Below are 25,648 nucleotides of genomic sequence, written 5' to 3'. Positions count from 1 at the left end.
CACAGTTTATCATTTACCTGTTGAAGCACATATTAGTTGCCTCCAGTTTTTGGCAATTATAAAGCTGCTAAAAACATATATATACAGGTTTTAGGGACATAACCCCAACACAAGTCAAGGAACATCTATTCTCAACAATAACAAATGCATTATTAATACATGGAAAGAAGATGAAGCTCAGAATTATACTGAATGAAAGAACCAGTCCAATAAAGAGCACATACTATTTGATTTCATTTACATATAATTATATGAACTTCAAACTAATTTATAGTGATAGGAAAACAAATCATTTGTTGCCTGGAGAAAGTGGGGGCTTTTGAAGAGGGGCAGGAAAGAGGGATTTTTAAGGAGTACAGGAAACTTCATGGGTTGATGGATATGTTCATTATAATGACTGTGGTTATGATTTTATGGATGTATACATATTGACAAACTTATCAAATTGTACACTTTAAATGTGTGCTATTTATTGTATGTCAGTTTTACCTTAATGAAGCTCCTTTTTAAAACGAAGCTTAGAGTTTAAAAGAATATAAAGTATATGCTAAAAACTGAGAAAAATTTAAAATACGAATTTGTTAATTTATTGAGAATAACTAATAAAGCCAGTTAATTTCACCTACATAGTACTTAATGAAAAATATGTTTTTCAATACAGAAAATTTAGTGAGAAGAGTGGCATTGCTCTGTAATTCTGTGAATCTTTTCAGTGTCTGACTTTAGTAGTAAACGACGGCTGGATTCTCACCTGCTTCTTCATGTGATCAGTTGTGATATGTTGTCTTTATTGAAGTAAATGAAGAAAAATCATCATTGTACATATTTGTAGTTGGAAAAGGGAGGGGAGTATTAATAACCTTTCTAGATAATTCTGGATATTCTTCAAGTTCTCTGTTGAAATCTCCCATCTTGATACCTGAAACATATTAATAGCAGTGATTTTGAAGTTTATGTTAAGTTTCTGGATCTCCTGTAGGGATGTGTGTGTGTGTGTGTGTGTGTGTGTGTGTGTGTGTGTGTGTGTGTTTTCTCTCAATTTTATGATATTTTAGTTTTATCATCTGGTGTGGCTGCTAGTGTTTGACTGCTGGACATTGCCTGTGAAAAAATTGCATAGAATTAGGTAACATTCTCTTCAGAGAGGATTTACATTTTCTTCTGGCAGTCAGTTACGGTTGAGGTGGACTACCTTAATCTATTCAGTAATTGAACTGTTTTGAGGCAGATTTTCAGTCTTTTGAGGGTTGGTCTAGTTTTGATTTTTCCTTATTACTTCTAGGATATAGCCCTTTAGTAGACTCAATTAAAAACCCTGGAATTTTTCTTCTTCATGAGTCCAAAACTCTAATTTTTGTGTTCCCTACTCTGTAAGAATGCTAGAAGCTCTCTTAGGCCTCTCAACTTCAGACCTGCAACTTTGTAGTCAACTTCAGGTTCACTTCTTTCTCCACCCCCTACCCTGCCACTTCAAGGATTTTGGTTTCAAATCTTTATTGCTTTGGGGGCTCTCCAGTACTTGAGTGGATTTTTAAAAATAATTTCTTTTACCTTTTAAAGATTTTCCTCATTGATAAGATTGGCTTGCAACAAATTGGTCTATCATTGGTAGAGATAGAAATCTCCAGATTGTCTAAGAATTGTTTGTTTTTTAAAAAAGTGTTTCAGTGTACTAGATAGTAGAATTTCAGGGGCTTGATATATTATAATTACTCTCATGCTGAATTCATAGCTAGTTGAGAGTTGAAGAAGTAAGTTAGAGATCAGAGTGTCATCTATATTACTGGTAAAATCTAGGATGCAGGCTGTGGCTCAAATATGGGACAAAACTATTGTCCTGAATAAAATTTGAGTCGTAGATACATTTTCCTCACAGAGTTGAAATCTTCCTTGCTTTGTTTATTGCAAGAATAAGAGTAGATGAGAATAAATGCGTGTCATTTGTATGGGTCAAGATTCTGGAAAATTAAGTAATTTAGTGTAACTTAAAATTGCAAATCACTGTTGTTGTCAGTGTCTGTTATACACAACCTATGATTCTTTCTTCAGTTGAGCTTATATTTTTATGAATTTTGCAGAGCGTGGATGGGTAGTAAGTAATGTTGAGCATGCCAGGATATAAAATATTGTTTTGCATTCTCAGGAATTATCAAAAAATACAGTATTTTGTGATGATTATGTTTGCCATTTGGTAACTGTTATGCAATCTGGTTATTTGCCATTCATATTCAGAATTTATCTAAGAGTCAGTGAGTTGTGTATACTCCAAGAATTCTCTCAGTATTGCAGTATATGTCACAATAATGTGGCAATATCTTTCATCAATTCTAAGCCATGTTATTAGGCATGTTAACTGTAGGAATCACCCATTTAAAACTGCTTGACTTTGAACCCAACTCTGCTTTAACCTTTTTAAAAAAATTTTAAATAAGACTTTACAGTAATGGCCAGAACTTATTTAGTATTCCTAAGGTTGTAATCAGTGCTAACACCAGGTAACACAAATGCAGTCAAGCTACTTCCCTTAAAAAAACTCACCAGACTTTAGGATCAGATTACCATAACATGGGCTAAATTAAAAACAGAAATGAAATATGCAGTATTTATTACAGGGATATTTAACAGGAAAAGAAAGTATCTTTAGGCCATGTTGGTTTGACTTTTATTTTACGTAATTTTATAATTAGTTCAATCCATTCTTAGAAATCTCTCAAACAAAAATTTTGACGTAGCTCTTTTTCTTTTCTTCTTTTTTTTTTTTTGGAGACAGGGCAGACTGGAGTACTGTGGCATGATCTTGGCTCACTCCAACCTTTGCCTCCAGGGCTCAAACTGTCTTCCCGCCTCAGCCTCCAAGTAGCTGGGACTACAGGCATATGCCACCATGCCCGGCTAATTTTTGTATATTTTGTAGAGACAGGGTTTCATCACATTTCCCAGACTGGACTCAAACTCCTGAGCTCAAGTGGTCTTCCTGCCTTAGCTTCCCAAAGTGCTGGGATTATAGACATGAGCCACCAAGCCCGGCTGACATAATGCAGTCATTGATTGGTTTCATATTAGGAACATTAAACTATATTTTTATATTTCATAAACTCTTATTTTTGTGATTTTTAAAACAATTTTTTGGTGGTGATGGGGACCGAAATAACTTTCTAGGTATAGAACCCTAATTTGCAATACTGTTTCTATTGGAAATTGGAATTTTATTTACAAATTTAAATTTCAGTCATTATCAAAGAACCAGTTAGGTTGTAAGATGGGTGGGAGTCATGTGTAAGCTCAATTAAATCAAACCATCTTTATTTTGTGTATACTGCATATACACATACACGTGCATATACAGTCATTCCTCGAAGTCTGTGGGAAACTGGTTCTAGGACCACTAGAGGATACCAAAATCCATCCATGCTCAAGTCCCTTATATAAAATGGTGTAGTGTTTGCATATAACCTGTGCCTATCCAGCTGTATACTTTAAATCATTTCTAGATTACTTATAATGCCAAATACAATGTAAATACTATGCCAATAGTTGTTATACTGTGTTGTTTAAGGACTAATGACAAGGAAAAAAGTCTGTGTATGTTCAGTACAGATGCAACAATCTGTTGGTTTTTTTCCCGAATATTTTCAGTTCCTATTGGTTGAATCCATGGCTTCAGAAACCACAGATATGGAGGGCTGAGGGTATACAGTGTTTTTGGTATGTTTCATTTTCAGAAGTGTTGGTTTAGATTCAGATATGTTTGTTATTTAGAAGTTTCTTTAAGATAATGTTTTCTGGCTGGGTGTGGTGGCTCACGCCTGTAATCCCAGCATTTTGGGAGGCTGAGGCGGGCGGATCATGAGGTCGAGAGATCGAGACCATCCTGGACAACACAGTGAAACCCCGACTCTACCAAAAATACAAAAATTAGCTGGGCGTGGTGGCACGCACCTGTAGTCCCATCTACTCGGGAGGCTGAGGCAGGAGAATCGCTTGAACCTTGGAGGAGGAGGTTGCCGTGAGCTGATAATGCGCCACTGCACTCCAGCCTGGTGACAGAGTGAGACTGTCTCAGAAACAAACAAGAAGATAATATTTTCTGTCATTTCAGTGACAATTATGCAAGAGAGAAAGATCAGCTTTATTACCTGGTACACAGGAGAAAAAAGCATTCATAAAATGGGATGCTACTGATTTGACTACTTCATGGGTAGAAACCATAAGATCATCTTTTTTTTTTTTTTGAGACGGAATCTCGCTCTGTCGCCCAGGCTGGAGTGCAGTGGCGCGATCTGGGCTCACTGCAAGCTCCGCCTACCGGATTCACACCATTCTCCAGCCTCAGCTTCCCAAGTAGCTGGGACTGCAGGCGCCCGCCAACACACCCGACTAATTTTTTTGTATTTTTAGTAGAGATGGGGTTTCACCGTGTTAGCCAGGATGGTCTCGATCTCCTGACCTCGTGATCTGCCCGCCTCGGCCTCCCAAAGTGCTGGGATTACAGGCGTGAGCCATCCCCCCGGCCCCATAAGATCTTTAGATTTTTGAATTATACTTTTTTAAAAAAGTACAAACCATTCAGTACATTTTATAATACTGTAGATTAATGGAAACCATTGTTGTTGGTAGTTTTTCAGGGAAACGTGGTAATAAAATATCGAGACCTCAGTGACATATGTCTGTTGGTTTATACCACTGACTTTATTAAAATATTAGTTTGATGTCACTCTTTTTTCCCCCAAGAAAACCTGCTTTCTGTATCTTCCCATATTTTTCAAGCAGGTCTTCTGTAGTTAATTCCTGTCTGTCAGCATTTGGATTGTTTATACTGTACTTCCCACATAGTGTTGGTAGGTATTTTCTTGCTGTATTAGCTGGCTGCAGTATTATGGCTTTGCTTGCTGATGGAAATAGGTTTGTTCACTAAGCTCCTTAGGGCAAGGACATTAGCTCATTCATTTATGCTGTAGACATATTTGTTGAAATGATATCCCAGAGCTATCAAGTTAACAGCGGAGTTCTTTTACCTGTTTCTGTATTCCTTTGCTTTGATTGAGAGAGTGAACTTATTTCGCAGTTGGTTCTTAAATCCCTTGTGTTCAAATGATTTTATGTACGCTCAGTCATTTAATGAATATTTAGTAACTACGGCATGCCAACCACTGGTTTAGGCAGTGAACAAAGCAGATAAAATTTCCCTCCCTATCAGTTTGCATTTTAATAAGGAGCTAGATAATAATTTAATTGTTTGTAAGATAGTGATAAGTGGTAAGGAGAAAGAAGGTAAAACAAAGATAATGTGAAATACAGAATTTTTAAAGTTTATGTATTATTATAAGTTCTCCCAGAAAAGATGACTTTTAAATGAAGACTTGGTGGAGAGCTACCACCAAGTGGTGCAGAGATAAGGGTGTGAGCATTTCTGATAGAAGGAAATAGTGAATCCAAAGTCCCTGAGTCAGGAGCATGCCTTTTGTGGTTTTTAAAAAACTTCTTATTTTGAAACAATTTTTATAAACTTAATGCATACACGAAACATTTGATTTGTCAACTGTCCAAATAATGTTCTTCATAGAAAAAGAATCTGACCCAGGATCATATATTCATCCAGCTTTCGTGGCCCTTGAATCTCCTTCAGTCTGGAACAGTTCCCCCGTCTTTCTTGACTCTCATGCTCTTGACAGTTTTGATGATTACAAGCCATTTATTTTGTAGAAATTCTTCCAAATTTGCCACTGGGAGCCCTTTCATACTGGCTTATATGTCCTCTTGACAAGTCACCATCAGTCCTTGCACACTTCACTTATTTTTAAACTTTTTTCTTGAAATAATTATAAATTCACAGGAAATTTGCAAAAATAGTACAGAATGGTCCTGTGTACCCCATTTCCCATAGTGTTTATATCTTACATAACTGTAGCTTATTCTCAAAATGAGGACATTGACATTGATACATTGTGTATGTATAGCTCTGTGCCATTTTATCACCTGTGCACTTCCTTCCTTTTTGGCACGAGATGCTACAAGCTCATCTTACAATTTTCCTACTCCAACCTAGAATCAGCATTTCTCCAAGAAGCCCTAGTTCCCTTTAGTGAAGAGTAGTATTTTAAAACCAAGCTTTGAGTGCTAGATGAGCTCATTGCTATGGGAGTATCTATTGTACACCAGGCCCTTTCAGTGGTCACATCCAGGAAGCACGTGTGTGTGTGTGTGTGTGTGTGTGTGTGTGTGTGTGTGTACACCCACACAGACATTTATCTACATCTGTATTTCTGTATTCATCTTTTTTTTTTTAACTTTTTTATTTTTGAGACGGAGTCTCACTTTGTTGCCCAGACTGGAGTGCAGTGGCATGATCTCGGCTCACTGCAACCTCTGCCTCCCAGGTTCAAGCAATTCTCTTGTCTCAGCCTCCCAAGTAGTTGGGACTACAGGCGTGTGCCACCACGCCCAGCTAATTTTTGTATTTTTAGTAAAGACAGGGTTTCACCATGCTGGCCAGGCTGGTCTCGAACTCCTGACCTTGGTTGTTCCGCCCTCCTCGGCCTCCCAAAGTGTTGGGATTACAGGCGTGAGCCACCACACTCTGTATGCCTTATATATTGAAATCTGTTAATTCATATTGATACCTCTAGTTCCAGCTTAACACCATGAGTTCATTGTAGTGTGCCCAACCCTCCTCCCCCATATTTGTATTCATTCTATCAGTAGTATGAGCCTGGTTCAGTTATTACATACTAATTGGCTGAATTCCTCATATTTAGTCAGTCTCCCAACTCTGTAAGGCTGTGGTGCTGCTCAGTTTTCCCTCCTTGTTAGTGTCCTGTCTGCCACTGAGCTACCTTCCTACACCATTCGTACTTCTTGTGTAGGGTACCTTTTGTGATTTTGAAACCTTTAGAAAGCCAGTGTGGCAGAAGCACAATGAGTGAGACAGAAAGTAATGGGAAGGGAGGTTTGAGAGTTAATAACTAGGTGGATGCAAGCAGATGATAGACTCAGAGGCTGGGAATTGTGCTTTACTCTCAATGAAATGGGAAGCCATTGGAGGTTTTGAACAGAGGAGTGACAGCATCGTTCTCTGTGTTCCATTGAAAATATTCTAAGAAGAAAGAGAAGGCAAAGTTGGAAGCAAGAAGACCTAATGGCAGACATTCGCAGTGATTCCAGCAAAATGTTGGTGATTTGTAAAGGTGGTGAAATTTGGTGGAGTTCTGGATTCATTTTGAGAGCAGTCCTGACCAGATTTGTAAGGGTTAGGATTTGGGCTCTTGAGAGAGAAAAAGCAGTCGAATTTGAATATTAACATTATTGGCCTGAGTATTTGCAAGGATGGAATTGGCATGAATAGAGATGTGAAAGACTGAAGGAGGGAAGTGGTTGTAGTAGGAAAAGGAAGGTGTAGGGCATAGTTTTGGACTTTATTGTTTGAAATACTTATCAGACATTCAGAAAAAGCTGATAAATAGCAAATAGATATATGGGTCTTGAATGCAGGATTTTAGTTGGAATAGAGATATTAAATTTAGGAGCCATCAGCACGTATTTAAAGACACAAGACAAGATGGAGTTCAGGGAGTGAGTGAATTTAAGAGAGAAGAGGCCCAAAGACAGGAGAAAACCAATAAAGGATACTAAGAAAGGTCAACCAGAGAAATAATGTGATAAACAATTTAAATGGGTTTTCATCAAAGGAAAGTAGAAAAAGTTTTCAAGTTTTTGAAAATAATAGGTCAAGGCAATCCTGACCAAACCTTGACCTGTTATTTTGAAAAAAATGGTGAAGGACTGTCTAAAGATGTTTATAGGTCAAGTAAGATGTGAACTGAGACATGATCATTGGATTAGCAACATGTAGGTCACTGATAAGCTTGAAAAGAAAAGTTTAGGCAGTGTGATGATGGCTATTAGTCGGGGGAGAACTAATTGTAGTGAATCGTAAAGGGAATGGGAGGAGAAAAACTTAAGACAGCTAGAATAGGTATCTCTTCCAAGACATTTTTCTGTGAAGAAAAAGATTGAAATGAAATGGCAGCTGTATGGGAGGTTGGGTCAAGAGATTTTATTTTCTTAAGGGTAAGAGAAATAATGACATGTTTCCATGCCAATGGCAATAATCAAGTAGAGAAGGCGGTGAGAAGAAATGAAGAGATCACAGAAGGTGGGGAGACAGAGAACTGCTGTTGTGGTGTTAATGAGCAAGAGGGAATGGGAGATTTAGTGTGTAGATGGAGGGATTAGCTGTAGCTAGGACTGTACATCCATAATAGCAGGAAAGAAAGTAAAATGTGTGGGCACAGATGCAGGAATGTGGATAGATTTGGTGATGAAGGCTTGTGCAAGTTCTCAGGTAAGAAGCAAGATTTGAAGAATTCTGCACTTGAGGAATTTATAGCTAATAGATGTGAGACAAGCTGTGTACAAAAATAACCTCTATAAGGACAAAGTGACATCTTTGAAGAACATGTAATGTGTAGGAGTTAGGAAGGAGAGATTTTTATCCTGGAGGATCCTGAAGATTTCACAGAAGTAAGTTTTATCTGAACTGATCTTTGAAGAATAGATATAAATTTGATCAAGTAGAGATGACTCAAGAACTTTAACTTTTTTGTTTTTTTATTTTAATGCTTAGCACTCAGCCATGGTACATGGCTACCCCTCAGCAAATGAATGATTGTTGAATGTTCTGTGGTCAAAGACTGTGAGGAAAGTGATGGAAATAGAAAGACCAAGGTGAAAGATGAAAGTTTGGGTGGTCCAAACTTTCCAATGGATACTGTTCAATAGATATATAATGTGAGCCACATATTTAATGTAAAATTTTCCAGGAGCCTCATTTTAAGAAGTGGAGAGAAACAGATGAAATTAATTTCAATAAATATTTCATTTAACCCAGTATAGCAAAGTATTATTTTAACATGTAATCAATATTTTAAAATTATTAACAAGTTATTAAAAGAGTTATTTCATATTCTTGTTTATTAGTACTAAGTCTTTGAAATCCAATGTGTATTTTACATTTACCAGAGCATCTCAGTTCAGGCTAACCACATTTCAAGTGCTTGGTAGCCAGATTAACTAGTGCCTTCTCTATTGGACAATACAAATCTAGAGCACATGTGAAAGAAGGGTGGTAAATAGTAGGAAGTCAGATTGGAGAAGGTTGATTGGCAAAATATTCCAAATGCTAGTTGAGACTTGATTTTCTAGGCATTTGGAAGGTATGGAATAATGTTAAGGGTGCCTGTAATCCCAGCTACTTGGGAGGGTGAGGGAAGAGAATCACTTGAATCCGGGAGGTGGAGGTTGCAATGAACCATACCGTACCACTGCACTCCAGCCTAGGCGACAGAGTGAGACTCTGTCTCGAAAGAAAACAACAACGAAAACACCCCCCCACACACAAATTTAAATATGAAGAAGAGCATAAAATGTATAGCTTTATATTTCAAAAAGATTACTCAGCAGTAGAATGGAGATGTACTGGAGCAGAGGGAGATTAGAGGCAGGGAAATGAGTTAGTGAGTAGAAAATAATGAGAATCTGAAACCATAATAGAGAATGAAGTGGAGAAGGGAGCCAACTGTGAGACCTTAGAGGAAGTATCAGCAGTACAGAGGGAGTGACTTGAAGTAAGAGACAAGGGAAAGGAATTCTGAACCTGAGTTACATAGAATGACATCGGTTATTAGATGTAGAGTAGGTAAGTTTTTTTTGTTTTTTTTTTTTGAGACGGAGTTTCACTCTTGTTGCCCAGGCTGGAGTGCAATGGCGCGATTTTGGCCCACTGCAACCTCCACCTCCCAGGTTCAAGCAATTCTCCTCCCTCAGCCTCCCAAGTAGCTGAAATTACAGGGGCCTGCCACCTTGCTTGGCTAATTTTTTGTATTTTTAGTAGAGACGAGGTTTCACCATGTAGGCCAGGCTAGTCTCAAACCCCTGACATCAGGTGATCCGCCCGCCTCGGCCTCGCAAAGTGCTGGGATTATAGGCATGAGCCACCGTGCCCAGCAGAGTAGGTAAGATTTGAATGAGAAGATGCCTGATTTAGTTTTGGTTATGTTGATACCAAGATGCTGGCTGTTTACACAACAGTTTTTTGAGTATATGTACTATGCTTGGAATATAGAAAATAAGTTTTTACTTTCAAGGAAGATAAAAAAATTCCTTACCTTTAAGGAATTTATGACCTCCAAAGTTTTAATGTTGTATCCCATCATCGAAAAAATTTTGAGAATATCTCCAAATATATTTTATTTATAAATTGTATACATGGACTATAGTATTAAAATATGTAAATTACAAAATATACATAAAATAGAAGTTTTTAAAGTATAATTTTATAAACATAAGATTTTTATAAATACTACTTTATTAATGCTACAAACTTTTTCTTTCCCCCCCTAAATGACATATACTTTATTGCTTTTTACAATTTTGGCTTAATGTTGTTGCAGTGATTTGAAGATTAGGTTCTAAGTTCAGTTTATTTTGCTACCAGGTTTTGAGAACTATCATAGGTTTTTCTTTCCTCCTGAAATTTCACAAGGAGGTATAGATACAAATGGAAGAAGCATAATACGTTAGTGGCTGTAGTTACTAAATCACAATACTCACTTTCTAATTCTCCTCATCAGTGATACAACTTTTTTTTTTTGCACCTTAGTAGATCATTTTACACTCTCATTGCATAGGTCCACTCAACTTAGGAGACTTCTTGGGTCTTTTGGGTATCTGGTGGATACTTGGAAATAAGGGTACTGGATCACAGTGTACTATTTTGTAGAAATAGGGTTATTAAGCCTACAAGATGATTCAAAGAATAAAGTCTAGATTTTTGTTGACTTTATTGCCTTTTCTATTTTGAGTGTAAGAAAAATTATGGCTATTTGTGGCAATTTAGGTTCGGTGTCTTTGAGTAATTTTGTATTTCTTTTAAACCATAGTTGCTGGCCAGGCGCGGTGGCTCGTGCCTGTAATCCCAGCACTTTGGGAGGCCAAGGCAGGTGGATCACCTGAGATCTGGAGTTCAAGACCAGCCTAGTCAACATGGTGAAAACCTATCTCTACTAAAAGTGCAAAAATAAGCCAGGCGTGGTAGCGGGTGCCTGTAATCCCAGCTAGTTGGGAGCTGAGGCAGGAGAATCTCTTGAACCGGGGAGGGCGGAGATTGCAGTGAGCCGAGATCACGCCATTGCACTCTAGCCTGGGCAACAAGAGCGAAACTGCTTCTCAGAAAAACCCAAAAAAACCCATAGTTGCTAATGTGTATCAAAATTGATTGATAAATTATTATTCCTACCTAAGGTGCTGTTATTGCCAGAAATGAACAAGCAATATGCAGAGTTATGGAGGAAATGGTCTAGTTGGTAATTAGCCTTTAGAAACTGTAGATTTACCTGTTAGTTGTCAAATTGTTTTATCAGTGGGACCTTTCCTGTGACAAATAAGAATTTATAGGCTACCAAAATACGAAATAGACCCCCAAAACTGTGAATTAGATTCCTTTTCCAAGACTTGCTCATCATTCTTTATTTGTAGGGGAGGGCACATACAGGGGACAAAAGAGACAGGACAGATATTTAAAAGGTTATTAAAATGTTTTCTAATTTTTTAAGTGTTCACTTAAAAAAGTTTCCTGAGAGGTATGAGAGAATTGTTGCCTCCTGGGTAAGGATGAGTTGTGCCTTGCTTCTCTGGTTTCTGTTGAGAAGAACATTTTTACTTTTCCATGAAAATTAGGTTGGCTACTCATTCTGCATAGTTACAGATCTAGTTAGAAGAAGAAAAGAGAAGAGTGCGTACTTTAAAACAACCATCAGCAACTATTTTCTTCTGGCTGTGTTCTTTCGTAGTTCTTAGTGGTAGTTGTATGAATAGCAGAAAGACCTGCTCCTCGTTGCAGCTTCTGCCTCTGCTGTATCCCTAAGTGACTCTGCCTCAAAGCACTTCTCCCATTTTTTTTTCTAGTGGGGCTTTTATGAGAATTGAATGAGAAAGTGACTTTCTTTTGCACATAGTGTGCACTCAGTGAATGTTAATTTCCTAACGTGATCAGTGGGCACACATTTTTGCCCTTTGATTTTCATGGGAACTTGATTTATAAAAGTACTTGGTTGTGCTTTAAAAAGTTCATTGTTTAGATTTGATTAATATTTGACTGGAAAATTGAAGATTATGTCTGTGGATATAATGATTTGATGTTCAGATATTTCCAGTGATTTTTTTTTTTTTTTTTTTTTTTTTGAGATGGAGTCTTGCTCTGTCACCCAGGCTGGAGTGCAGTGGTACGATCTCGACTCACTGCAACCTCTACCTCCTGGGTTCAGGCGTTTCTCCTGCCTCAGCCTCCTGAGTAGCTGGGATTACAGGTGTGTGCCACCGCAGCTGGCTAATTTATATATATATATACACACATTTTAGTAGAGACGGGGTTTAGCCATGTTGCTCAGGCTGACCTTGAACTCCTGACTTCATGATCTGCCCACCTGGGCCTCCCAAAGTGCTGGGATTACAGGTGTGAGCCGCTGCATCCGGCCTTCAGTGATTTTTTAATGTGGAATATAAAATGAGATTTTAAAATCTCTGTAGTTTTAAAACATATTTATAATAACTATAGTGATATATCAAATTCTGACAATAGGGAAAGATAGTTTTCTGTTTGAAATTCCTTTAACTCCATCTCAGATTCTCCAGCAGGGCAGCTCTCCTCTTCTCACTCAAAATTGCTGACTTGTTTTTAAGGGTTATAAGAAACATCTTTTCCATTACATGGAAGATGGGATCCAAAGTATAAAGTTGTGTGACTTCTCATAACCTGCTGCCTCCCAGCACTTTGAACACAAATAAGCTTTAAAAGTGTTTGGAGGATAAGTCTCTGTAATAAAAAAAGCTCTCATTGAAATGTAGCAGACTTGAGGATGGGTTTCTTACTCATATGTCCTCCCTGATTGAGGAGATACAATACATTAGAAAAGGTATGTGAAAATGTCTAAGCACAATGATGGCAAACAGGTTTTAAAGTTCATTTGCCCATGGGTTTTTTATTTTTTTTATTTATTTTTTATTTTTTTTGGGATGGAGTCTAACTCTGTTGCTCAGGCTGGAGTGCAATGGCACGATCTTGGCTCACTGCTACCTCTGCCTCCCAGGCTCAAGTGATGCTCCTGCCTCAGCCTCACAAGTAGCTGGGACTATAGGCTAGCACCACCACGCCTGACTAATTTTTGTATTTTTAGTAGAGACAGGGTCTCACCATATTGGTCAGGCTGGTCTCGCACTCCTGACCTCAGGTAATCTGCCTGCCACGGCACCCCAGAGTGTTGGGATTACAGGCCACTGTGCCAGACCTCTTGTGCTGTTTTTATCTTGTCAATAAGTTCATTATTATCCAATGCATCCAAAACACTCTTTGTAAATATATGTCTACATATACCCTCACAGAAAAGTATGTATATTGTATGTATACAGCTTGATAAAATTTTACAATCTGAGAACCCATATATAATCAGCAGCCAGGTCAAGAAACAGAATTTTCCAGAATGTCACCTCATCCTGACCTTCTAATCACCACCCCACCTATGTTTTTCATGAAGTTTTTGTTTTTGTGTACAAGTTTTTAACAGTTTTAGGGAAATTACATTTGCTTTTAATTACCTAATGTATGTTTAAGCATCATTAATTAGAAAGAAATGGGATATTTCAAACATTTCTCTCAGAAACTTGAAAAAATTTTGTTCAAAAAGGTACTCAGAGAGCTCTGTGTCCTCCACATGGCGGACCTAATACAATGTGGTAACAGCCACAAAAAGGTAAAATACTTAGCAGTAGGCTTAACAGGATGTACTTAGAATAGATGTGATTATCAGTTTGCTGAAAGAAATAGAAATTTTAAATAGACGGAGAGACCTCCGTTGTTCTTGGATGGGAAAAAAAAGTTAGTTTTTCTCAAATTAATCTATTAATCCCTGTTAAGATACCAGTTCAGAGAAGAGAGAAAGAAAAAACACAACATATGACTTGTAGGAGGCAGCGAATAGTGAAATGCATTGGGATTTAAAATAGCATCTGTTTCAGTAGAGATACGGAGCTATAGATAATAAATGAGTAATTTTTTTTAAAGTCTAAATGTATTAAGACTGTCTTCTGTAATACCTTAGATCTTGTTTACTTAGATTTGCTTTATTTTATTATGAGTTATTTAATACAAAATTTCACCACCAGAAATTTAAGAAACGAATAAAACCATATAATTTCATCATGTTATGATAGTTATTGTGTTTGTTGCTTTCCATTCAAAAATTTCATATACATATTTCCCTTAAGTAGAATTATCATACATTTAATTTTTATTCTGCACTTTTAAACATTAATTTTTTAAAAATACTAACTCCTACCTAGTCTTTGTAACCATTATTTTTAATGATTGCTTAATATAACTTTAACAAGCTTTAGTAAAATTTACTTAGTTTTTCTGTTCCAGATTTTTAGGTTGCTTTGAATTTCTTGCTATTATAAATAATGTTGCTCCAAGCACTTTTGTGTTATATCTAATCTTTCCCAGATTTTAACTGGCTTAAATAAAATGTTAAGCTGTATAAACTTAAAATAAGATTGAAAATTACTTGGGAGTGAAAGAGCTTTTAAAATTGATTAAAACATGAGTACACTCATAACAAAAGGAGTTAAAGTGACTAGTACCTAACCTTTGTTTCATTTGGTATCACAGTCTTTCACTAGTTGTCACACTAGCCCTGAGACTTAGATGTTGTATTACATAGATGTCAAAATGAGGTTTAAAGGAGTAAAATAGTTTTCTTTATGGAACACATTATGTTAGTGATGGAACTGTTTTTGGTTCTTTTAGTATAAGAAATGTGCTAATAGGTTTAGACGTTAAAGTTAAAAAACCTTCCAGCTCTCCATATCCTAAATTACATGATCTTTAAATGCATAGTGTGTATGTAGGTGATATTGAAAATAGTGGCAATAATAGCTAACATTTATTGAGTGATTGATATTGTTTGGAGATGAAGCAGAAATTTAACTTCACAATTGTAGAAAAATGATTTTCTATATTTAGATTCTTAGGGGTGGAAACCATATAGACAAACTTCTTGTTAGGAAATGAAAAAGAAGGTTCTGTTTATTTGACAATTTACTAGAAACAGGTGTGGAAGACTGTTTCTTGTCATTAAGTGTGAATATGACCAAATTGTTTTACTTTCTAATAAACAAAACTTTGTTTGTTGTATCTTTTCAAAATTTAAAAAATACTGGAATAGCTGTATATTCAGAGTGGCTTAGATATCTATCTACTTAACTATATATCCACAAATATATTACAGACAAATGTTGCTTTGTAATTTAGTTGGCCATTGTCATCTCCAGCATTCTGATCTTGGCTCACTGCAACCTCCGCCTCTTGGGTTCAAGTGATTGTCCTGCCTCGGCCTTCCAAGTAGCTGGGATTACAGGCGTGTGCCACCATGCCTGGCTAATCTTTGTATTTTTAGTAGAGACGGGGTTTCACCATGTTGGCCAGGCAGGTGTCAAACTCCTGACCTCAGGTGATCCACCCGCCTCGGCCTCCCAAATTGTTGGGATTACAGGCGTGAGCCACCGTGCCAGGCCTTCTCTTAAGATAATCTGGTCTTCCCTGGAGTGTCTGTAATGGAGCACTATATAAACAGATCCTGCCACCAGTGTATTTAGAGTATGGCTGCTGAACGATATTATGAATATCAAAATATTGAAGCCATATAATTATTCTGTGTACCATGAGCACCAAATAGGAAAATTAATAAAACATAAAACCAGCAGGCCTTTTGGAGGTATTTTTCTTATATGTATGTGTTATATCCTGGATGAGATTTTTTTTTTTTTTGCCCTAAAGTCTATGTATGATATTTAACTGTACAAGTTACAAATATGGAAAATACTTTTTAAAAAGTCTGACTTGCCTACAACCAGAATAACAACTCTAATTTTATCTGGCCAGTAGTTTCTCAGTTGAATACCAATATTAAATTAAGAATAGGATTCAGACCGATGATGCATTACTTTTTCTAATATTTTATAATAGAGAGTTGTTTAAATTGCCTGTTTTCTGTTTTATAGGGAGTTTCAGGTAACACTGTATGTAATTTTTGAGGAGAAAAACTTCTTTTTAATAGAGGAAGAGATAAAATTGTTGATTTATAAACCATAAGAAATCTAGTAATACAGGCTGGGTGCAGTGGCTCACATCTGTAATCCTAGCACTTTGGGAGGCCGAGGCTGGTGGATCACCTGAGTTCAGGAGTTCGAGACCAACCTGGGCAACATGATGAAACCCCATCTCTACTAAAAATGCAAAAAAGTAGCCGAGCATAGTGGCGTGCGCCTCTAGTCCCAGCTCCTCTGGAGGCTGAGGCACAAGAATCACTTGAGGTAGAGGAGGAGGTGGAGGTGGAGGTTGCGGTGAGCTGACATCATGCCACTGCACTCCAGCCTGGGCAACAGAGCAAGGCTCCATCTCAAAAAAAATAGTGATACAAGTATAATTTGATCTTAATTTTATTCATGTGTTTCTAAACAATGTATTACCTTATGTATTACATAAATAAAATAATAAAACAGTGTATAACATTATGAATGTAATTTGATTCATATCTTACCGTCAACAATATTTTAGAAGAAAAAAATTAGAATTTAATTTTAAAAATACCAGTAATTGCTGAAAGCAGCATTGGGCCCAATACCAACCCTACTGTTTCTTAGCTGTGCCGTTCTGGGAAATGGTTTAAGTTCTCCAAGCCAAATTTCCTCAACTAAAAAATATGGTGATATTAAGACCATATAATTAACACCATATAATTCCACCATATAATTAATACCATATGATTCCACAGTCTGCTAGGAAAATTAAATAAGGAGATGTTATACAAAGTGTTTGGCATCATGTCTATCGAAGTACTCTGCAAATAGCAGCTGCTTTATTATCAGCACAGCAGCACTATCACCATTAGAACAATTACCAACTTTACATTTAATTCTAAGACTTTGATCAAATCAATAATGTTATTTTTTGCACATTCTTTCTTCTTCTTCTTTTTTTTTTATATGGGAGTCTCACTCTGTCACCCAGGCCAGATGCAGTGGTGCGATCTCGGCTCACTGCAAGCCCCACCTCCCGGGTTCACACCGTGCTCCTGCCTCAGCCTTCCGAGTAGCTGGGACTACAGGTGCCTGCCACCACGCCTGGCTAATTTTTTTTGTTTTTAATAGAGATGGAGTTTCACCGTGTTAGCCAGGATGGTCTGGATCTCCTCACCTCTTGATCCACCCGCCTCGGCCTCCCAAAGTGCTGGGATTACAGGTGTGAGTCATCATGCCCGGCCCGCACATTCTTTTAAAATCAATATGCTATCGTTAATGCCTCTCTCATTGTAAAGGTTTGTTCTCTTTTTAGGACCAGGGCTGAGGTTAGAGTGAAGCCATTCAGGCACTTGGAACAAAATTTAAGGGAGAACCCTAAAAAACCACAGTAATCAAGATATTTTAATGTAGTATTTTAAAAATTAATGCAAAGACATTATGAACAGAATATCAAACTCAAAATTTTGAAGAAAGGCGAAATCAGGAAGAGTACTCTGCCAAGCCATATTGGCATGTGAGGCAAAAAGGACAAATTAATAATACTGGTCCTGTCTTGCCATGCTGAGCCATGTTGGAGCCTCAGGCTCAAGGAAGAGTCATAAAAACATTCTTATTCCTCCTGCCTTTGCCCTAGGAAAGTGTCTTTCCTTATGTCAGGATTTCCTTTAACTATTTAAACAGCCAATTTTTAAAGAACTGCTCACCATAATGATTTTATAGGCGATGAGCTCTTTTATACAAATGAGTGCCCTAGAAATTAGGTGAAATTACTTGTGTAGGGTCACACAATTTTATCTTTTCCTGTATCAAAGTTTCTCTCCTCAAAGTTACTGCTAACCTCTGAGTTGCTAAATTCTCAGTCCTCAATTAAGTTGCCACTAAATGGCAGAACCGTGATGGTATAACCCAGGTTTCTTAACTTCTAGATTTCCTTTACTTTATTATCTCTTTATAAAACACATCTGTGTATTTGTTGGCTCATTACCCTGAGACTGGGTGATTTATAAAGAAAAGAGGTTTAATTGACTCACAGTTCCCTAGGCTGTACAGGAAGCATGACTGGGGAGGCCTCAGGAAACTTATAATCATGACAGAAAGCAAACGGAAGCAGGCATAGAGGGAGAAGGGGGAGGTGCTACACACTTTTAAACTGGATCTCATGAGTACTCCCTCACTATCATGAGAACAGGGAAAAGTCTGCCCCTGTGATCCAGTCCACCAAGCCCCTCCTCCAACACTGGGGATTACAATTTGACATGAGATTTGGGCAGGGACACAAAAATCCAAACCATATCAACTATTTTAGTTACATATTTGTGTTTGGAGTTGAAATAGCAAACAGAGGAAATGCGTTACAAATTCATTTAAATAACATTTCCTGGTCACTAATCTGTACAGCAGATACACAGAAACATGCTTCCTATGCTCTGTAACCAACTGTTTCTTTGGTTGTCTTGACTTTAAAACATGTTTGTTCTTTAGTATTCTTTTAGAGGAATAACTTTACTAGCTTATTAAGTTTATTATTTTATTAACTTTAAGTTCAATATTGTTTATAAGAGCATCATAAAATTTTAATTCTGTTACATATAAGCTATTTTGGCTTGGGCACATTGTTTAACCTCTTAAAAGCTTCAGTTTCTGTGCCTACTAATGTAGATATGACACTAGTATTAACTTATATGCTGTGAGGAATAAAATGTTAAGTGCATGTATAGTGCTTTGCACAATGCATGGTGCAAAGTAATTAAGAAAGTTCTCTTGGTTAATACAACTGTATTAACCTGTATAAAGTTTTTGGTAAGTAGGCTGTAAAGAATAAGATACATAATTTATGGTCATGCTGAATGCTAGGTATTATTTACAGTCTATGAATGTGAAGTTTTTTTTTTAATACAGTATTTAAAATAGTAGTACTAAGAAAGTGGTGAACAGTGATTTGGAAGTAGTAAACTTGTAATCCAAATAGCCCTTAGAAAAGTTACTGCTAACCTCTGAGTTGCTAAATTCACAGTCCTCAATTAGGTTGACTTACCAGTCAGATTAACTATCATTAGTCTTATCGTTTGTCTATCATTCTCTCCCTCTTCCTGCACTCTTCATCTGGCTTCTAAGATACCATGATGGTCTTGATTTTCCTCCTTAAAGAAATAGTTATTCCTTTCAAGTCGCCTCTTGTCCCTTGTCTCTTAATATTGATGTATCCCAGGACTCTGTCCTTGATTCTTTTCTGTTTATCTATAATCATTCCTCTGGTGATCTTATCCAGTTTTATAGCTTTAAATACTACGCATGTGCTCACAACTCAAATGTATAAAATTTTCAGCTAAAGGATAATTTGTGACTCATTTAGCAATTGGAATTCCTAAGAGGATGTCTCCATCATTTTGCTTATCGATTTAGACTTTCCAGGTTGGTAAAGTATTTCCAATCTCTTTTTATTTTTATTTTTTGAAGCATTTTGTCTGGATATTTAACAACATTTAGTTTTTTTTTTTTTTTGAGATGGAGTCTTGCTCTGTTGCTTAGGCTGGAGTGCAGTGGCGCGATCTCTGCTCACTGCAACCTCCGCCCCCCGGGTTCAAGCGGTTCTCCTGCCTCAGCCTCTTGAGTAGCTGGGATCTCAGGCTTGTGCCACCACGCTTGGCTAATTTTTGTATTTTTGGTAGAGACAGGATTTCACTGTGTTAGCCAGGATGGTCTCGAACTCCTGGCCTCAGGTGCTCTGCCCACCTTGGCCTCCCAAAGTGCTGGGATTACAGGCATGAGCCACTGCACCTGGCCAACAACAAGATACTAAGAAGCAGTGTATAGTGAAAGTGGAATCAATTTCAATACTTCATTTCTTGACAATTGAAGTATAAAAGGGCTCTGTGTTCAGGAAAAGTTAGAAAAATAGACCATTTTATGTATATATATATTCCCCCCATAATAATTATAGTAGGGGAAACTGGGTGTTGACTTATACTTTTTTTTTTCCCAAAAATATAGTAGGATAACACGTTTTTCTCCCTGCCTTTCTCATGCTTTTTGCATATAGACAACCTAAGTTAGTTTTTGCATTGGAGCTAATTCACATTTCTCAGCTGGTAGCCTTAGAGATGTAACTGGGCTACCTGTGGGCATAGTCCAAGGCTTGATTGAAAGCTGTGTCTGACCTATCTGGTTATGCAGATTCATATGAAACTTGGGCAATAAGATATTGCTGTTTTTCCCTCCAGTGTCTTATTTTAGGAGTGGGGATTTTTACCCCGGGTACTGGTTTTCTAGTAATCAGTCTGGTTTTAATTCCTCACCTCATTTAGGCCCTTTTAATTATCAGTCATTGATCTTGCTGCTTTCTGATCTGAAATCCAATAGACCTCTGTGACTTTTAGGTCATACCCATTGCTTGGCATTTTTCTTTCTGGTCTTTGAATATTTTGTTATTGGTAGTAGTGTTTTGTTTAGTCTCAGTGGGGCTATCATTTTCAAATGTTCTCTTGTCATTTCTATATAGTTGGAAACAGGCAGATAGTTTTCTTCATTGCTGTAAAATTTTGGTTGTAGTCTTTTCCTGAATTTATTTGTATTTCTTTTTAACATTTTTTTAATCTCAGTTTTAGTATCATTTTTTAAAAAATGAGATGGGGTCTTGCTATGTTGCCCAGGCTGCTCTTGAACTCCTGGGCTCAAGCAGTTCTCCCACTTCAGCCTCTCGAGTAGCTGGGATTACAGGGGTGTGCCACACTGTGTCTGGTTTAGTGTCACTTAAAGAAAATAATCACAGTTGAAATCACTGACACTTTAAAAAAAAAAAAAACTTATGAAGGTTTATTTGAAACTGCACAACAAGGAAGTTCACAGACATAGGGCTTTCAATCAAGTCCTGAGCTAACTCAGCTTGCCCAGTGACTGGATCTCAGTATTAATTTCATATACATAAAACACTGGTATCTGAAAACAATTCAAAATTTTTTTCTTAAAAGGCGATACTAAATAGAATAAATTTTGATTGTAAAAATTATAAACATAAAGACCTCAAGTAAGAATGTAAGTTTATAGATGTATATATTATCAACCTACATTAAAGTATCATAGTATCATTAAAAACTGATGCTACATAAAAATAAATTAATAGTGCCTAATAGTGATAGTGTTTGGTCTTGTTAAAATGGTTTTAAAAACAAGATGGTTGAGTTGAGCAAATATGTTCAAAATGCTGAAAAAGCTCTCTGACTCTACACTACTGGGGAATGTTATGGGAAAATATTTATAAACTTTCCAGATTATTTAATCTTCACATGATCCCATCGCTTGGGGAGAACTTTTGGGGAAAATGGGGGGAAGCAAGGATTTCGTTATTTTATTAATGTCAAGTTGTAGTGTTGCTTCAAAGAAAGGCTTCTCTTGTCTTATGTGTAAATGGAGATTTTAATGCAGAGTTACTTTTATTTCAGTATGAAGTGTTAATATTCCATTTGTTTGAAAAGTCTCTGAGGAAGATTTACTGTTGCAATAGAAGCTATTGCCTTGTCAATTTAAATTTTTCTTCCCGTGGAGGTAAATGGAGGCATGGAAGAATGCTTTCCAAATGATTATACTTTTCTTTGATTTGAAATTGTAATACAGAGTATAAATCTAGATACATCTAAAATATAAATGATTCAGATTTTACATTTTTAACTTATTGAAATATCAAAATTATACTAATAAAGATACATTGATTTGGTACTTAAAAATAGCTTAATATACTCAAGTGTTAGAATCCTTGAAAAGTAGCCCAGCTGTTTTGGAGGAGTGTGTGTGCGTGTGTGTTATGTTATTTATGTGTATGAGTATGGGAGGGTATGTCTTAATGTGTGAATTTAACAATCCCAGCTTACCTGGAAGTTGGATTTTTAAAAATGTATTTTTCAAGCCTGTAATCCCAGCACTTTGGGAGGCCGAGACAGGCGGATCACGAGGTCAGGAGATCAAGGCCATCCTGGCTAACACGGTGAAACCCCGTCTCTACTAAAAATACAAAAAAACTAGCCGGGCGAGGTGGTGGGCGCCTGTAGTCCCAGCTACTCGGGAGGCTGAGGCAGGAGAATGGAGTAAACCCGGGAGGCGGAGCTTGCAGTGAGCTGAGATCAGGCCACTGCACTCCAGTCCGGGCGACAGAGCGAGACTCCGCCTCAAAAAAAAAAAAAAAAAAAAAATGTATTTTTTTCTTTTAGTTGAAGAGAATCAAGATTGCTTTGTATCTGTATTAGATATCAGTGGGATATAAATCATTTTGTTATTAAAAATGTTAATAGTTTACTCTTAACACGTTTGTCCCTTTCTATTATTAAATAATATTTTCATAAAGTGTTAACATTTTTTAGTGAATGAAAATTAAAAATATGAACTATAACCGAGTGGTAAGCATAGTATATACAGTTACTCTAGAATTAGTAGATTACCTTTCTAAAGAAAAAACTTTTTTCAGAGACAAGGTCTCACTATGTTGCCCGTGTTGGTCTCAAACTCCTGGGCTCAAATGATCCTCCCGCTTCAGCCTCCCAAGTAGCTGGGATTACAGGTGTGTGTTGCCACGCCCACCTGGATTACCTTTCTAAATTTTGTGTGTAATTTTCCCCATATTTTCCCCCATCCAAGTCCCCTAAAGGTTTCTTTTTATTGTTGTTTCGCTTTCTGCACTCCTCTAGCTTCCCTGTTTACCCTCCCAGGCTCCCATTGTTTCTTTTAGCAGCGTGTCAGTCTGATCATTGAGACTAGAAGGATGAGTTAAATCTGTTGGACTGCCTAAGATTTAGGTTGTATGCTGCTACTGTCATTTCCTAACAGCGTGACCCTGAGGAAATCAAAGTAATGTAATTTCTCTGTGCCTTAATTTGTTTCTTCATCTTTAAATTGAGGATGTTTCCTCTACCTTCCACAGAGTTACTTGGTGTTGAGACAATGTATGTGATAGTGTTTTAGAAATCCTGCTACCTTCACAAGCATTTCCATTGAGTAATTTGAGACTTAGTTTCTTTCTGGTGAGTTTTTTCACCTCCACCATTATATGTGTATAGTTTTTTTTCCCACCTCCACCATTATATGTGTATAGTTTTTTTTCTGTTTTTATTATAAATTCAGTGCATGTTCATTGTAGAAAATATGGGAAATACAGAAACGTAAAGAAAAAATAGAAATCCAGACAATGCATCATCCTGTTGTTGTTGTTTTTGGAGGAAATTTAGTTTTGAGACTGAGCTCCCAGAGGGTAAGGATGGTGTCATTTATTTTTGGATTTTATCTTCTTAATCTGCACTAGGCACAACATTAATGCAGGTTTAATAAGAGGGAACTTAGTGTAGCTGTATTTCTTAAAGTCAAAACCTGATGAAATTTGACTGGCCATTTGAAGAGAGAAAAGGAGACATCTGACTAGCAAAAGTAATAATAGATACATGTTTTGAAATGACATTTTTCTATTGGCTGAAAGAACACAGGAAAACATGATAGGGTCAGTCCTAATTCTCTCTGACAGAGATTAGGAAACCGGTTAAAGCCGTTGGATATGGAACTAATGGACACTATCATATCAAAGTAGGTTGGCATTTTTCTGGTGAAAATGACATAAAATTAAAAGACTTTTTTTTTAATGAATGCTTGAAAATTGTAAAAACTATCTTTTCCTCTTTTTATTTCTTAACAGGATGGCTTAAATTCCTTGGTCCTTGATTTAGATTTTCCTGCTTTGAGAAAAAACAAGAACATAGATAATTTCTTAAATAGATGTAAGTATGTTTAAGCTTCATATTTGATCTTATAACTGTACTTTTGATAAGAGATTTGTTTGGTTATTAGCCTATAAATTTATTGATTTAATCAACTTATTTATTAAACTTAAGTCTTTTGTTTACCATTTGATTTATTCAAAAATTGTTACTTTTATTTTTAAAGCAATTGCAAAACCAAATTACAATATGCAAAGCAGATAAAGTTCTAAATTTTGAAATACATTATTAAGACTAGCTATTTTAGGACAGGCTATTTATAGCAGTTCAAAGAGAAGTTTTAAATTAATATTTACAATTCCAAGACTTAATATTACCCAGAGAATTAATAAGCTTTATGCTTCTGTAATTGTGGACATTTCAGACTAGTTAATAATAAATAATGTGATAACTATTATTACCATATGTGTTTGGTAACCCTTAATATTTGCCAGTATTAATGTTGCAATGCAGAAGTAAATGAAATTGAATTCCAAGAATAAGAAATTCTCAAAACAATTAATATATACTTTGTATCATCACAGTAAGCTCTTTACTTTGAAATTGACAGAGACTGAGGTATTTTCCCAATTAAACAATCTTATCTATAGTTACTATATATATAGTATGATTACCACTTTTCAGAGACGTAGGCCATCAAAATTCATTACTAAGATTAGCCTTGCAAGTAATTTCATGGCAACTTTCTGCCATGATTCAGAGTGCACACCAGGATTGCTTGGGTCATCACTGTGTCAGCTATCATCTAACTTGCTAAGCAACAGTATCAGAAACAGAATAGCTGTAACTGTTACTTTTTGGCAGTCAGTGGTGTTCATTTATATGTGTTAATAAACCATAGAGAGTTTTGGTTCTTTAAGGTTAACGTATATCTTAGATTTTTAACTAACAGCCTTTAAAAACTGGCAAGTTTAGCTAAAAACTGTCTTTTCTTGAAACAAAAATATATTTATAAATATGTTGATTATTTTAAAATATTTATAAATATGATTGATATAAGTATGGTGATCTTTTTATGGTAGATGAGAAAATTGTGAAAAAAATCAGAGGTCTACAGATGAAGGCAGAAGACTATGATGTTGTAAAAGTTATTGGAAGAGGTGCTTTTGGTGAAGTGCAGTTGGTAAGAGAGTATTTGTTTTGTTCTTATTGTTCTTTATGACATCATGGTTTTGTGGCGCATTATCAATAGCAGCTGAGTAGATCTAATTTCTATGCCCACCCATGCCAGAAGGTGGCTTCATGATCTTTGGTCAGTGTCCTCATCTATAAAAGGAAGCCTTTGTTGTCTACTCTGGGTCTCTTCCAGCTCTGAAACACAATGTAGAAAATAAGGCCGATATAGCTTCACATGTGATCTGCCTAGCGGTTAATATTCCACCAGAACTGTTGTATTTTTATTTAGAATGTTCAGATTAAAAACATCTGCTTAAGGAACTGAGATTTATTTAGGTATATAAGAAACCCAACAGATAATTTTTAATAACTGAAATTAAATCTGAAATTTATTTTCGCAGGCCAAAGTGGTACCAATTGCAAATATTATGAATGTTGACAGTAACCATTACCTTTATATTATTAGCTTAGGAACTCTTCCTAATCTCGTATTCCTGTTTTCATCACCTAACTATTTGAAACTCCTCTATTATTGTCCTTATAGTTAAATTAGAGTCAAATTCTCTTCACGCTACAGCGTTTACCCCTCTTGATGGAGCACTGAGAAAAGTAGTGATCATTATAAGCCAGCATGGATTTTGTTAAGAACA

General features: G+C 36.5%; 1 protein-coding gene across 6 annotated transcripts in view; it reads left to right on the top strand.

Moving 5' to 3' along the window:
* ROCK2 (Rho associated coiled-coil containing protein kinase 2) overlaps window positions 1-25,648 on the top strand; it is a 168,987-nt gene that overhangs the window by 33,730 nt on the left and 109,609 nt on the right. For all 6 annotated transcript variants that reach the window (XR_004054261.1, XM_030920827.1, XM_030920826.1 and 3 more), the window contains exons 2-3: window positions 23,801-23,882; window positions 24,905-25,005. Coding sequence is in view for 5 of the 6 variants with exons in the window: in XM_030920827.1 (XP_030776687.1) it covers window positions 23,801-23,882; window positions 24,905-25,005 (183 nt within the window). In the remaining variant the exon portion in view is untranslated. The remainder of the gene's footprint in view (window positions 1-23,800; window positions 23,883-24,904; window positions 25,006-25,648) is intronic.

This window comes from Rhinopithecus roxellana, chromosome 17 (genome assembly GCF_007565055.1).
Source record: "Rhinopithecus roxellana isolate Shanxi Qingling chromosome 17, ASM756505v1, whole genome shotgun sequence".
NCBI lineage: Eukaryota > Metazoa > Chordata > Mammalia > Primates > Cercopithecidae > Rhinopithecus > Rhinopithecus roxellana.
Note: the sequence above shows the minus strand (reverse complement) of the source record. Positions and strands in the feature narration are given on the sequence as shown.